We start from the raw sequence: 14,565 nt of genomic DNA, 5'->3' as shown, positions 1-14,565 counted from the left end.
CTCTCTTATTTCCTGTGCTGCTAGACGTATTTCTACAACATATTGATGTTAGACTAGAAGTGTGTTGAACGTTTCCAAACGCAGGGACACACTTACTTGTTTATCAATCATTTGTGTTTTGCTTGCTCGGACAACGACTTTGCTGAACATCGGTCGTTAAATATTTGTGCTTATATCATCACTTATATTATAATCAGGTTTCGAGATTTGTTTGAAAGATCTATATTTCTTCTGCGTTCCCTTATCATACATAAAAGCTAAAATATTCATTGACCCTGTGTATCACAGCATTACGAAGAATGTAAAGAATGCAATCAAAAGAGGGATTAACATATGAGTTTTTCTTGTTTTAAGGTATTGAGCTAGAGTTAGATGGATAATTTTGTACTTTCTTTTTCGTTGTGGTTATGTATTATTGGGCACGGAAGATGATTATTTAAATCTCTGTTCAATTTGTTTATTGTTATGTTGATTCAATGTAGCATGTAGCAAAGAAAGATAGGTAAATACAATTTTTATGTACAATGGGAGATGAAAAAATCCTGCAACAAAGTAAAACTGAATATTGTTTTAATTATTTTGAAAATATTATTAAATATATTATTACATATATTTAATTATTTATATTTATTGAGTTAAAGCAAAACAATGTATGAAATTCCATTGTTTGATTGGGCCATCTTCGGCACGAGCTATGGCCTTTAGACGGTCGATGAAGGCATTGCACGCTGCGCCAAGGTGGCTCTGCGGTATTTTGGCCCATTCACGTCGAAGCGATTGCTTGTGGTGATGGGAACTTTTGGTATTGTTTAATGGCAACCTTATTTTCCAAAATACCCCCTCGGCACAATAGTTTAACGAATTGTCATCTGATGATTTTGATGGCCGTTGTGCGGTGGATATGAGCATCCGGTGGTGCTGTGTCTTGAGTCCTTTTGGAATGTCCGAGGTCTTCGGCCGAAAGAGCTTTAGAGCTCCGTATAAAAAAAATCGTAATAGATTTGTGCATTCATTTTTACTTGATGAATGCTGATGAGCGACCATCGGCGGTTATGACGGACCGCACCATCATCATGGCCGGCGTTTCAGTGATGGTAGCAAACCGAAGTTGCAAATTTTCAGCTGACCTCTCTGGCAAGGAAACATTTTGTTCGTTCACAAACTGCTGGATAACGAATGGTTACTCATCGGAGAAAACCCAGTTCGGCAGTCCACCTCCTTCGGCCAAGCGTAGCATCTTTTTGCTTTTGTGTGTCTAACTTTTTTGTGTGAATCAGTATCTCAGGAATTGAGCTCATTTTTCGATCCTCGCCGAATGTCATATTGCGATATGCTCAACTCACGAGCCACTTTTCTACATTTATCACAGTTTTACTCATCCGAACTATTCAGAGAACTTCTCGGAGTAGGTGCAAAAATAAAACATGTTTTGAGAATAAACAGTCCATTTGTCTGTACGTATTGCAATCGGCTATTTTGAATAACACATTTATTTTGTAACAGCTAAAGCAGAAAATGTGTATGCACAGTTTGTGTTCTTACTCGGTGGCAATAACTAAAAATGTGCAATTCGTTCATTTAATTTGTGCTTCTTCATAAAAACGATCCAGGGGCAAGGGCAACTATTTCAGCCGCTTTGGATTTGAATCCAATGTCGCGAATTGAATTTCAACTCTAGCTCAATCTAAGACAGCATAAACTAAGACGTATTGTGACAGTGGGAACGTAAACAAAAGAACACATTTTGAGCTGTCATCATTTGTTCTTCAAGTGGCTGTTTACAAACGTAGGCAATCGTTCCGGAAAGTTAGTTGTCGCGAATAAAAAGGGCTTTTACATTATTAAACCATGTCGCACGGTCATTCGCATGGTGGTGGTTGCGGCCACGAAGCGTTGGGCATTGAAAACGAGCTAGAGATAGGTATACATTACAGCTTGTACGAGAAAATTGACATGCACAATGTGGAATGCCTGAACGAAGAGCTGGAAGGATCCGGGAAAACCGTATTCAAACCGTACAATGAACGCTTGAGTCACGACAAGGTACGTTAGGGTCGGTAAAGTGGGAGTTTAATTGAGGCTAATTGTTGTAAATGCACTTTCAGTTCGTCAAGAGCGATGCCGACGAGGAGCTGCTGTTTAACATACCTTTCACCGGCAACGTGAAATTGAAAGGCATCATCATCATAGGGGCGGACGATGAAACACATCCAAAGAAAATGCGTCTGTTTAAAAATCGCCCAAAGATGACATTCGATGATACATCTGTAAAAGCCGATCAAGAATTCGCATTAGAGAGGGATGCGAATGGCGTGATTGAATACTCCACAAAGTAAGTATAACGACACTTCCATGCTGCTTGCTCATCACACTGCAATGCGCATAGACTGTATCCTTAATTAAAATGATATTTATCTCTTTTTGTATCTTAGAGTGGTAACATTTGCCAACGTACATCACCTTTCACTGCATATTCCTAGCAATTACGGGGGCGATAATACGACCGTGTATTATATAGGATTGAAAGGTGAATTTAGTGAAGCACATCATCATGGTGTGACTATTTGCACTTACGAGGCACGTCCCAACGTGTCGGACCATAAAAATAATGTGTTTGATTCGGTGAATCATCGTGTGCAGTAATGTGTGATTTGGCTTAGAATGATGAAGCAGTTGTGAAATACATTGAATTGCAACTGCAGGAGTTATGTTTGTTACTTGATACATGTTAGCAATAGCATCTGAACCGACGAAATCATCTAAAATAGTTTTGATGAAATAGATGAACAAGTTTAAATTCTAATTACAAAATCAAGTATAAAATGACAGCATTGAAGACTGTACAGCATAAATAAAATTTGCAAAAATATGGATTCGGTTCCCTATTTACATTACTGTGCAAAATGTAAGAACGTGTAATACAGGTTAGTTGTACCTTGTTTTATAGGTTGCAATATTGCCTAGATTGTTCCATCTGATTAATTAAGTATCCGGACTCAAATGTAATATCATATTTAATTAAAGTCATATTATGAGCATCATTTACTCACACTCATAACTACACTTATTATAACGTTGTTTTGTCAGTCAACTTCTAAGTAATTTCTCTAGAGATTTATAAACCATACCAATCATGTTTTCATAAATGTTTATTGATTTCTTGTTTCCAATGTCTTAAAAACCGTACGAAGTAACTAAACTTTATCAAAATATGTGTGATAATTTTCTTCAGGTTTGTGTAAACAACTGCACATATCATGTATAGATGCGTTCTAATGATAATTGATACTGCATAACATAGCTTTTGATATGTTTCGATATAAGAATAAAAAAAAGCATAATTAGAGCAATTACATGAATGATAGTGGGATCTGATGGATCACAACAAAGGAAAACAAAAAAAAAACTTTAATAGGAGAACCGTAGCCGAGCGAGTTCGTTTCGAGCAAGAAATATTCAAATTATACAAGAAATAAATAGCATAAATAGACGAAGATGTTGTTGTGGCCGAAGATGAAGATGCACTGCCAAATTGCACTTAACTTAATGAGATACTTATTGCTAGTACCTATTTGAATGTGTGAAGTTCACCGAATTGATGCTCCCTCCGTCTTCCCGTAGGACGATGAACGAGTTTATGAGGTACTAAGGTACCGTCAGCTATTCAATTAATGCTTGTTGAAATCTTTCATGCAAGTTCTGGAACAGCGAACTGATTATAAACGAAGCAGCGTGCTGCCTCGCTACTATGAAATGCATTGGTTCGTTACGATCCCTATTTCAAATAACCATGCATGCCTCATGTGAGCATTTTTTTCTCTCCCAGATAGGCGTTTTTAATCTACGTGTTGGAACCATTTTATAAAATGATCTAGCATTTATTAACTCTTACTGTTGGCGGCTAGTTGGTAATCATAATTGCTACTCTATTGTTCATTAAAGTTTTGGGCTTGAAAATTTGCATTGGTTATGCTCGTTCGAGTGTACCTACTGTTGTTATGAAGACGCTCGTTCATTCATGACATTTTTGTTTAAAAGGCAAACAGCACTAACAGCGCTCTATGTACTGGCTTAAGGGATTATGAATGGAAGGGAAACGCACAAGAATTTATACTTCAACTGAAATCGAATGTTGCAAACATCCGGTTGTGCGACAGTCAAACATCTTCTGTCTTCTACATTCTATTTGCTTACAGCAGATTGTACACTGCGTGTGGATAGCTAATATTACCCTCGAGACATAAAACCCCGTCGAGTCGACACAAGACGATGAGAAATGGGAAAATGTACGATATGTGGTTTTACTTCTTGGGGTTGTAGAAGTATCGCAAAGGAAGGGCTTTCGGTGTAATGATTTCATCGTCCTGCAGTTGAGCGCTGTCTTCGTCACTGTTTCTTTTACTCGACTCGGTAACCTCCAGCGGGACGAGCTCTACGTCGGCGTTCGTCGTGAGTAGACCGTACAGCGATGACCGGAAGGTGGTGGATGTCGCACGATCGGTCGCTGGTGGATTTTGTTCCGTTGTGTACGCATCGTTACCACCAACACTGTCGGGAACGTTCCTATCGACGTTCTTCAAATCTGTGACTGCCTTCACTTCATCCTTCAACAAATCAGGATAAAGCACGTCGTTGATGTAGAACATCGTTCCAAGGTTGTACACGAAGACTTCGGACTCTACAATGCGGGCACTGTTCACCCGGACAGTGTTTTCGAACGATCGCTGTATCTTTACGGGCATACCGCCGATCGTGTCGATCAGTTCTCCATCTTTTAGATCGCGATCGTACAGCCTGCCCCGAACGAAATGGTTCAGCAACATTTTGATCCCTTTCTCCGAGGCGAGTACGCTGTCCGGGAGTAGGTCCAAACTGTACCGCTCGAACGCTTCATCGGTTGGGACGAAAAAGGTGTAATTAGAGCCAGAAATGAACTGTGCAATCTCGGCCGTATTAAGAAACCGTGTAATTTGTGTGAACCGTGTGTCACGCTCTAGGGCCAGAAATGAGTGGGACAGGAATTGTGCGCCAAACCAGGGGAAAGCCAACAGGGGTGGCGTTTCTTTATCCTTGTGCATCTAGAACCGGAAACCGAGACAAATGATCAATTTAATATTTCTAAAGGCTTATGCTGTGAGTGAGTGGTTTACCTGATGCAAGCGTGAGACTACCGCTTCCGAAACGAAGAGCACTTCGGACAATATATATACTTCGATGCCGTTCGAGAGGGTGTAGTCGGACAAAATGGTAACGTTGTTCACGTTAGGTGTAGCTGGAAAGTGTGGTTTGGGAGACAAAAAAAAAATGTGTCGTTCAGTATTGCCTTGTTTAATGCAGTACGACGTAGACTGGCGGGTTTTACTTACGTTTGTTCTTAAGTACAATGTATTCCCCGCCAAGCGTTTTGTACCGTTGATCGGCATGGATCGTCCGGAGATCGGCCATGCGAAGCGGATGTTTCGTACGCACGAAGTGATTGCGCAGCACCATTTCCGTAAACTCCTGCACACTGAAGGGATAAAAGCCCCAGTCGATGGGGTGCCACCGCTGGAAGGCCGTGTCCGATGGTATGAAAACCATGTACGAGCTGTCATCCATCAGGTTGCTCAGGTTGGAGCTGGAGAAAAAGTGCTGAAACACTTTGGTTCCCGATTTCATGCCGCTCAGGAAGTTCATCAAGTGTTGTCCAATGCGATTTTCTTTGCTCGACGCCAGTTCCTTCGTGGCATTTTTCATTTCCAGTCGTTGCGGTTCATTGTAGCTATGGGCAGAAGCAGATCGTAGTGATTAATATCGTTTAGGTACATTCGTACGATTGAACAGCACCAAGCTTACCGGTTCGTTTCTTGAATGTTTCGTTTGTTGAATTTATTGATGGACGAACTCTGAATATCCGAGTCGGTTAGGTTGCCTACAATGAACACCAAACTCAGATGCTCCGTAATGTTGCGTTTGGTGAGAACTTTGGCGCTTTGGTTAATTTCATACGCCATCAACATGTCGAAGCAGGACAGATTCACATGCACCGGGTGCTGGTTCAGGTTAAGGTATGTGTTTTGATCTTTCACCTCAACTAGCGCACCGGGCACCACATGCTCGAGCAAGAATTCTCGTATTTTTGGTTCATTGCCACCGAAAGCGGCATCGTCTATATTGTCCGGTACTATCAGCGTGAAGGGCACATCTGTTAGAAAATATTAACAACAAATAAAGCATTAAAAATAGGCAAGCATTGAACTAATGTTGTTAACAATTTCAATTTAAATATTATTTGTGTGAAAACGATACGATCATGCAACTTAAACATCGTGCCCCGATAAACAACCGCCCATGCACTTTGCTGCATTCTAATCCACGAATGTCCACAAAGCACCATTGCAAGTTGTACTCGAAAAAGCGGTTGTCCTTTCTAAGACTGGCTTTCCTTGATGCATGTATTACAGCTTAGAAGCTATTTAAATTGCAGCGTAGCACCTATGAATCCAATATTTTAAGCCTGTGTTTGTGTTGTGAATGTGTTTAGAAAATGCTATTCGAAAATATTACTGCGCTGACTGAGCGTTGAAGTCAATTAGAATTTTAACCATTACTTCATCCCTTCCTCCATACACGGGTACTCTACGCCCCACCAAATCAAGGCGGCAGTGTAGCACTACTGGCCTACATTATTGTATGATCACGTTATCTAGTCTTAAAGGTGACCGAAGCACACGGCATCAGTACCAACAGTGGCTTCCCAACATTTTTGAATGAAACGTGTTTGGTGGAAGCGATTCAATGCAGAGATCGTGTGAAGAATGCTTAATCAAGAATGGTGGTTGTGCACTTCAGCTTGGCTGATTCACTTCGACCATTTACAGCAGAGGACGGAAAACAAACGAGCCAAGGGAAGCTAGAAGCGTTTCTATTTTTAAGCCACACGTTCATCGGGTAAATATGCAATTTCGCACAAATTGCAACTACAAACAAAAATCTAGACTTATGATAAATTATACCACTCGTCAAGCTGCTCACCTTTGACTGTATCGTATCCTTTGATTCCGGTTACATGTTCCTTCCATAGCCGGGCGAATCGGTTTGCCGCTGCCCGATACTGTTCCGGAACACTCTCCCCGAGCTGTACCGTGGTAAAATCGGGTAGAATTTTCTTTCCCGCTGCTTCGCGATTGATGTAGCTGACGACTGGCGACTCATCTTCACCTGCCTGCACACTTTCGGCAAGTTGAACTGCAAGGCAAAAGATGATGGCCACGGAAACACGTAACCTAGCGGCGACTTTCCGTCTGGCACTGTTGGCCATGTTTTTTTGTGGATTGTTTTTTTTCTTTCTATTGTTGTTATTACGAGCGGTTTGGCACTATGACGGGCGTGACACTTTTGTAATTGAATGTTTACTGTACTGTATTAGCAACGCACTGGAAGGGTTCAATATTATCATGCGTTATTTTTACTATGCACAAAACATAATGGAAAAGTAAGCATCAAACTTAGTCATTCGTTCTACATCGATAAAACGTGAAATCGTATAATGCCAGAATCTTGGCCAGAATAACCCGGCGAACGCGAATAAGTTGTCTCGAACGACAGGCGAAACGAGTTTTCCTTTGAGGGCGACCTCAACCACCATTAACCATTAGCATAAACGACCATATTCATGTGATCATGCTTCTGTTGGTGATGCAACTTTTTGCTTGTAGGTCCCCTCACTAAAAGATGCGCGGAAGTGCGTATCGCATTTACGTTCTTATGCTAAAGGTATTGCTGTGTGCTTCACAAGACGCTGGCGCGTCTGGTGCGACCATCAGCGATCCTCGAGCGAGCAGTAGCAAGCTGCTTGGTTGGAGGCAAGCAGGGGTTTGATTATGAACTTCAATTGAATAATAGCGAACGATGAGCACGCCCGGTTTAGACCGAATGTATGACGCTGTGCCAGCACTGCAACCGTTGTCGCCTGGTCGTCAATATCTGTTTGGAGAACCGGCGAAATTGCGCGAGTAGTCTGAGCAGTCGCTTATCCTTACTGTTTGCGCAAAAAAGAAGCACGATAATTGGACGACGTGTAGGTACATGGGATATATGTTGTTACGCCGTACATTGGAAGCACTTGTCGATTTTCATGAATAAATACGATAGCTCCAGTTTCCAGTTTGCCTTCGCTAATGTCACTATTAGAATCACTGCGTTTTTTTCTCTTCACGAGACCCAGAACAGATATCAGACCAGCGAACGCCACGTTGAAGGTTCTCATGGAAACGGAACCTTACCAACAGTCAGGTAAATTCTTTGAAATATTCACTCCGAGCAGGTACACTGAATGTCCTTCTACTATCACTGAAGGTTGTGTGGGTTACACGTTGAATTGCACCTGCCTGTACGGGGCGTTGGCGGTTGGATCGAAAGGGGAACACGTTCATTCGAACACGCTTTAGTTCTAGCATCTAGCACTGCATCAACCTAATGCCCCACTATCGCACACTAACATCGTTCAAATCACCCAAACTAGCTATGCTTCTGTGGGGTCAGAGCATAACCGAGAAGTTCCTTAGCATATCCGCTTACTACTTTATATCATGCTGGCGACACTGTCACTATCACTCCGAGAAGATCAACATATGTATAAATCTGCTTGCGATCACGTTTCAAGCTGGACTGAAAAGCTGTTGCAAGTGCGCGCTTGATTTTATACGACGGTGTGTCGATGCTCGCGTAGACAACCATACACACGGCAAACTGTGTCGATGCGTGTCGTCACGGACAGTATCGTACAGTGGCTAAAATGGTGCGATGTTTTGGACAAAATGATGGCACGTGAAGATACTTGCAGGACATTGTGCACTGATATAGCCGATGCTGGTGGTAAGCGGAATCGATTGGCTGGCATTTGCATTGACCTAAAGTTCGATTGTATTGTATCACCGCGGAAGAAAGTAAACCTTGAAACTTTCCACTGTTTTACCCCACCCAGCAGCAGCAGCATCTCACCTCGATGGCATGCCGACAAGCTCGTGCCCCTGCAGGAGCACGTGCGGCTTAACCGTGCGCTTTCGTTCGCTGGGCTAATTTGCTCTTAATGAGTTTTGCGAGTGATTCTAAGATTGTTTCAAACTAATCGTGAAGTTGTACAACAGTTTGTAATTGCATACTTATCGATTTGCCATACGAAACACATGGAGCTATAGACGCTTTGTGAATCTGAACAACATTTGTAATTAATTCGAACTTTTGAGGAATGGTGTTGTGCTTGATTTCACATTTTTAGGTTGCATAATTTAACCACAAAAACTGTTCGACGCCAATCGATACCTATACCCACGATAGTGCGTTACTGCTTTGCCTCGCTAACACTTCTAATTCCTTTCTACGGAAGGAACTGAAAGTGAATGTGAATACGCTCACGTAATTGGCGTTCAGATGTACCTCGCAGTGCTGTTAATCGGTTTAGTAACACCATCACCACCCACCTCCAATACCATTTACTGATACCAAGAATTTACTGTTTGATTGTTCATTAGCGTCCGTACTGCTGCAACGTGTGCACCGGAATGTAAGTCACAGTACGTGCGAACGTCATAGTTGCAGCATCACAATCCACCCCGCAAACGGTAACCCGCAACGAAATGGAAGGTGATGATGATCTAACATTAAGTGCACCGGTTTGCTGGCTGGAGTACCCCAACAAACCGGATCTGCCGAAACCGGATCCACCGTGCTCGGTGGAAGAATCACAGAACAAAAAACTGTAGAATTTTTTAAGAATTTATCACTAAACATCACGGATGAACGGATGGCGGATTCGATTCGCATAATAGACGACAGGTTACATTTTCTTCAGCTGATACCTGATGGCTGCTCAAACTACAGCTTCGCATTTTTGCACACAATTTTAGCTAACACATTTAGATAATAACACAGTTCCCCCCCTCCCTACCCCCAACCCCCAGACCGACCAGCAGAACACATTCGATCGATCGATACAATTGCACTCCGTAACCAGATCCGTTGTGTTTTGATCGGCAGACAGGGTTTATTTGCAAGATGCTTACAATCTTTGGCGATGCGATTCTCTTGCCAAGTTTACAAGACAATGATGATGACTGAGAGCGACCGTTCGCTCTGGGAGCAACGCGGGAGAGAACTGCTGGAAGCACGATTCATTCATTGTACCGTCCAGCCGCCGGTTCCCCAATTCATCCCGCACGGGAAAACGAGAGGATTACACCTTACCGGCTTGCAGGTGAAAATAATGTACACCGATTCAGCTTTGTCCACAAACACTATTTAGCAGCTTGCTTGTGCTTGTGTTATTTTCTATTTTCTAAAATTTTCTTACAGTTGACAGCACTTTGACACCTCCTTAATGAAAATAAAGCCTTTTTCTTTGGGTAACATGCCTTTGAATGATGAATTTTTACAAAGAAAAAGTGTAAACATTCTCGAAGAGAGAGTCACCTGTGTCGAGAGCCTTCACGTTCCAAGCAAACTGACCGCACGCTACCGTAAATATGTGTTTATGGAAACTTTGTTGCAAACTTCAAGACTATTGAATCCTTATTTTGTTACACACGTCTATCAAATTAGCGAAGCTTAGCTTTTAGTTTAGACTGTCATCATCGCCATGTAACGAAACCCCCATGGCATCCAAACAATAGTTCACTACAGTATCCAACAGAGAAACTGAACTCTGAACACTTTATCACTCTTGCAGGTCTTGATCGGTTTGGAACCATCTATGCTTCGATATGCTATAATGCACCTTCGGTCTACGAATTACCTCACAGATGCGTTGAAAGCTGCAAACATAGGGCACTGGATGTAGCTTTTATCATTACGACAATCCGCGGTTTGAGAATCTGAGCATTGTTGTATGGTGCGCATGACCGAAAGAGGTCCTGTTAGTAAGAAAATTAAAAAAAAAAAAAATTATATACGCGTAGATTGCACAGTGCCGGGGAGAGTGTATATCTGTGAGAGCATTTCATATTTGGAAGATTCCTCCTGACCAGCGAAATAACAAAAAAATAGTGTCCAACTTCACGTTCAGCTTTGACGTTTCAAAACGGGAGTAAAAATTCCCTTTGAACAATGAATAACATCTATCGGGACGAATACCATCCTGAGATAGGTGATAAGTTCCAAGTAACGCAGTGGTAAAGGTGTGAAACATAACAGTCATTAAATTTCTTGCTTTATACTTTTTATTATTTAGATAAAAGCATTTTTTATTTTTTTATTTATTTATTTAGAGTATGACGGCTCGACGTCGTATAGCCAACACCACGTATGTTGACTAAATGCAATTTCACACAAAAATACAAAAAAAAAAAACAACACGTAACAAGGCATCTCCTCCCTGTTATTTGGCTTATCCCGGGCATTCTTGGCTTAGCGAAAAGCACTAGTCGTGTAAAAAAAGTGAGAATCGTTAGGAAATAAAAAGAGATCCTTACCCTATGGTCTAAAAACTGGCCAGATCATTTGGCAGGTCTTCACACGCAAGGACCAGGGTTTAAATCCCATCCAAACCGCTCGTCCGTAGTGAGGACTGACTATCCAACTACGTGGTATCAATAAGTCAAGTGAGCCAGAAATGGCATGCATGACCTAAGAGGCCGTTGGGCCAAAATGATCATAGACAAAAACACTAAAAAACGATTGTGTAAAAATGTTAAGCCAAAACTATGATATTTAATTTTAACTCATTTCATTGCGCATTGAGTATCTAGTTCGGATAGTTTGGTGCTCAGCTAAAATTAGATTTGCTTTGTGTAAAGTAGATTGCAAATTTATCAATATCTTCATTATAATATTTAAATGTTAATGCGAATTCTGACCAAAGTTTTTGTGTATATAAGTTCTCAATAGCCTACGAAACTGTGTAATGATTTGGACATTGATTAGGCTTTCTTATGATGCCATGCTTTGTGGAGAAACGGTTGTGTGATCATCTAGCTACGGATGTAATGAAGAATAGGACGTCAGTAATGCAAGTGCCGAGGCTTTGTCCTTTGCAACAAGACAATTTTTTTTTTTAAATAAGGTACGTGGCACAGTAAAGTAAAATCATTCATCAAATATATAGTGTTACTTTATATATTGTATTCTATTAACATTTTATATTTTGAGCAAGTCAGTTTAACATACCAGCGTTCGTGTATTTGCCGATCACATATTTTAACTCCATAAATCGAACATTTCTGAACAATTACGGAATTGTACAAAATAAGTTAAAAACTTGCTGATGCTAATTTCAAAATCTGGTACGGTACGGCATTGAATGAAATCGTTTGAAAATAAAAACGATACAAAGGTGGAGGAGAACTGTTTTGGACAGAGTCCATGTCTCAGATGCGTATGTGATATTTAGAGTGTATTTCGTGTGGAGAAGTTTCCACAGGCTGTTGTATGACCGGTTGGTAGCCAGAAACACTTGTGCATATCGCAACATCTACGATATTATCGGATGACCTTAGATAAGTGAAGTTTTGGACGACTTCAAAGGTGCGCTCACCTATCTGTATACGTCCCCTGCGTAACTCAGTGTTTATTAGCATGGCAGCTGGTAGTGCCACCATTATCTTCTACATTCTCGTAAATGGATGAAATTTTTGTGTAGAATTAGTCTTATTAATTATACTTTCTACTCAACGAAGTTAATAAACTAAACGCTTTTGCTTTATGAGATTAAATTAACATCTCCAGTACAGTTCATCACATTTAAGGTATGTAATTTCGTGAGAAACAAATGTGTATTTTGAAAATAAAATAACGGCGATTTATCGCATCGCTATACCTGTAGCGCCATCTACATGTGAAAACTCAAATCGTTAAACACTTAAGCTTCATATACACGACGTGTACAACTGTTTTCTTTACACTTCTGTACATTTTTATATATTTTTATAGGCATGCAATTGTATGCCTAATCAAAAGTAAGTTTTTTTAAGTAAGTCCGGATGTGATGCCGTGTCAGACAGGCAGGCCGCTATGGCCAGTGAAAGACAGGCAGGTCGCTATGGCCTTTGGCTGAGGGAACTTCTTCACTTAAACACCTCTTGGGATGAATAATACTAGAACTATTATAGAACATTTATAGTCCCTGTACTCACTTACGCCTCTAGGACATTGATGCGCCCCAGATATCTGTTACGGTTTTTATTTATTTGCTCTTTCATTTTAGGTTATATTTCTGAAACTTTTTAACTCTTTCTCAATGTTTGGGACAAAAAACAACTTTTTGGAAGTTCTTTAATACATAAAAGCAATAATGTAAATTATACTTGCAGTGAGCAATTGTTGAGACAGTACGCGGACTGGCAGTGGGCTCATGCTCCGAAAATGGCAATGATATCCCGCCAGACAATGATATCAGCATTTTCAATGTAAAAATCTTTGGGGCTCCCAAACTTTCATTTCACTTGAGGTATCCAAAGTGCCAAATTCACCACTGAATATGTCCTAGTGGCATTTGCGCTGGATGGTAACACGAAGGAATCAGTATCAAATTCTATCAGAACCATTTCTAGGACTTGTACTATGCTAGACTTGGGAGGTCAATCCTTCTTGAGTTTGTATTGATGGATTACTGTTACACCTGGAACCGCACATTGTGTTAAACTGTATGTTTAATACTTATAACTCTAAATATCGCACATTATTTCTATTGTAGGTAATATAATTATGTTTTGTGCGGTCCGGTGGCCGAATCGACTTCTAACAAACATTAATTTACGCAGGGGTGATGTACAGATAGGACCTGAGGTGAAAAGTCAACACTGAGAACAACATTGATGTTGAGTTACGCGCAAGGGTGCTGGTTGCCAACCGGTCATACCACGTGCAGCGAATTAGACTCGCCAGGCTCCGGTGTGCTATTCACGACATGAGAATGACACCGGACGACCCAGCCCGTAAAGTCCTTCTAGGCCGTTCACAGAGAGCCTGTCGGGTGGTCCACGCAGAGGAGGCGCGGCGTGGTCTCCCAAACTGAGATGGAGCGATGGCGTTGATGCGTCCGCCAGAATGGCCGGGATAATTGATTGGCAGACGAAGGTGCTGGACGGTGAGCGGTGTCGAGGATTGTTGCAATAGGCCAAGACCGTGAAGCGGTTGTAGCGCCGGATAAGTAAGTAAGTAAGCAACATGCGTCACATTCAAGTCTAACACCTGCCCGGTCACTGAAGCACTTGGATTTTGTTGGCTAATTTTGTTTTATACAACATCCCACAGTTCCAAATGGCCAAATAAAAACAACGAACCTTACCATCTTTCAGAGTACGGCTAAGGAGGATGTTGGTAAGCTGTTTCATCCACAGTTGGAAGGATGTGGTTCTTAGGTTCCGAACTACACACTTATTACATTGCATATATGCTTTCAATGCTTCAACTGCACCCCATGGATATGGACTCATTGCAAGAGTTTTGAAATTTTCAATTGTTTCCGTGCTCGCAACCATCATAGGTGTACCATTTGTTTACTACCTGGCGGTAGAGTGAAGTAAACGCACTGGATGCGCAAAGGTGAAATGTTTCTAAAAATACCACCCATTCAAAAATACGTCATATTTT

General features: G+C 41.3%; 2 protein-coding genes across 9 annotated transcripts; one reads left to right on the top strand and one right to left on the bottom strand.

The window, feature by feature from the left end:
• The first annotated feature begins 1,755 nt into the window (after positions 1 to 1,755).
• LOC118511025 (PITH domain-containing protein GA19395) lies at positions 1,756 to 3,518 on the top strand. The gene is made up of 3 exons (XM_036053603.1): positions 1,756 to 2,043; positions 2,106 to 2,332; positions 2,433 to 3,518. The coding sequence occupies exons 1-3, from the start codon at positions 1,849 to 1,851 to the stop codon at positions 2,641 to 2,643; spliced, it is 633 nt and encodes a 210-aa protein (XP_035909496.1). The 5' UTR covers positions 1,756 to 1,848; the 3' UTR covers positions 2,644 to 3,518.
• On the bottom strand, positions 3,132 to 10,860 carry LOC118511017. Of its 8 annotated transcripts, none has more exons than XM_036053550.1 (6): positions 10,772 to 10,860; positions 7,015 to 7,415; positions 5,836 to 6,184; positions 5,367 to 5,761; positions 5,151 to 5,272; positions 3,132 to 5,078 (listed from the first exon to the last, which is right to left on the bottom strand). In XM_036053550.1, exons 2-6 carry the CDS (start codon positions 7,298 to 7,300, stop codon positions 4,302 to 4,304), a joined length of 1,929 nt encoding a protein of 642 aa, XP_035909443.1. In that variant the 5' UTR covers positions 7,301 to 7,415; positions 10,772 to 10,860; the 3' UTR covers positions 3,132 to 4,301. The 8 variants fall into 8 exon arrangements, with proteins under 8 accessions (XP_035909443.1, XP_035909444.1, XP_035909445.1 ...); XM_036053551.1 differs by lacking the exon at positions 10,772 to 10,860 and adding an exon at positions 9,948 to 10,034; XM_036053552.1 differs by lacking the exon at positions 10,772 to 10,860 and adding an exon at positions 9,840 to 9,945.
• Positions 10,861 to 14,565: the final 3,705 nt, after the last annotated feature.

The sequence above is a fragment of the Anopheles stephensi genome, chromosome 3 (assembly GCF_013141755.1).
Source record: "Anopheles stephensi strain Indian chromosome 3, UCI_ANSTEP_V1.0, whole genome shotgun sequence".
Classification (NCBI taxonomy): Eukaryota; Metazoa; Arthropoda; class Insecta; order Diptera; family Culicidae; genus Anopheles; species Anopheles stephensi.
This window is presented reverse-complemented; position numbering and strand designations above follow the sequence as displayed.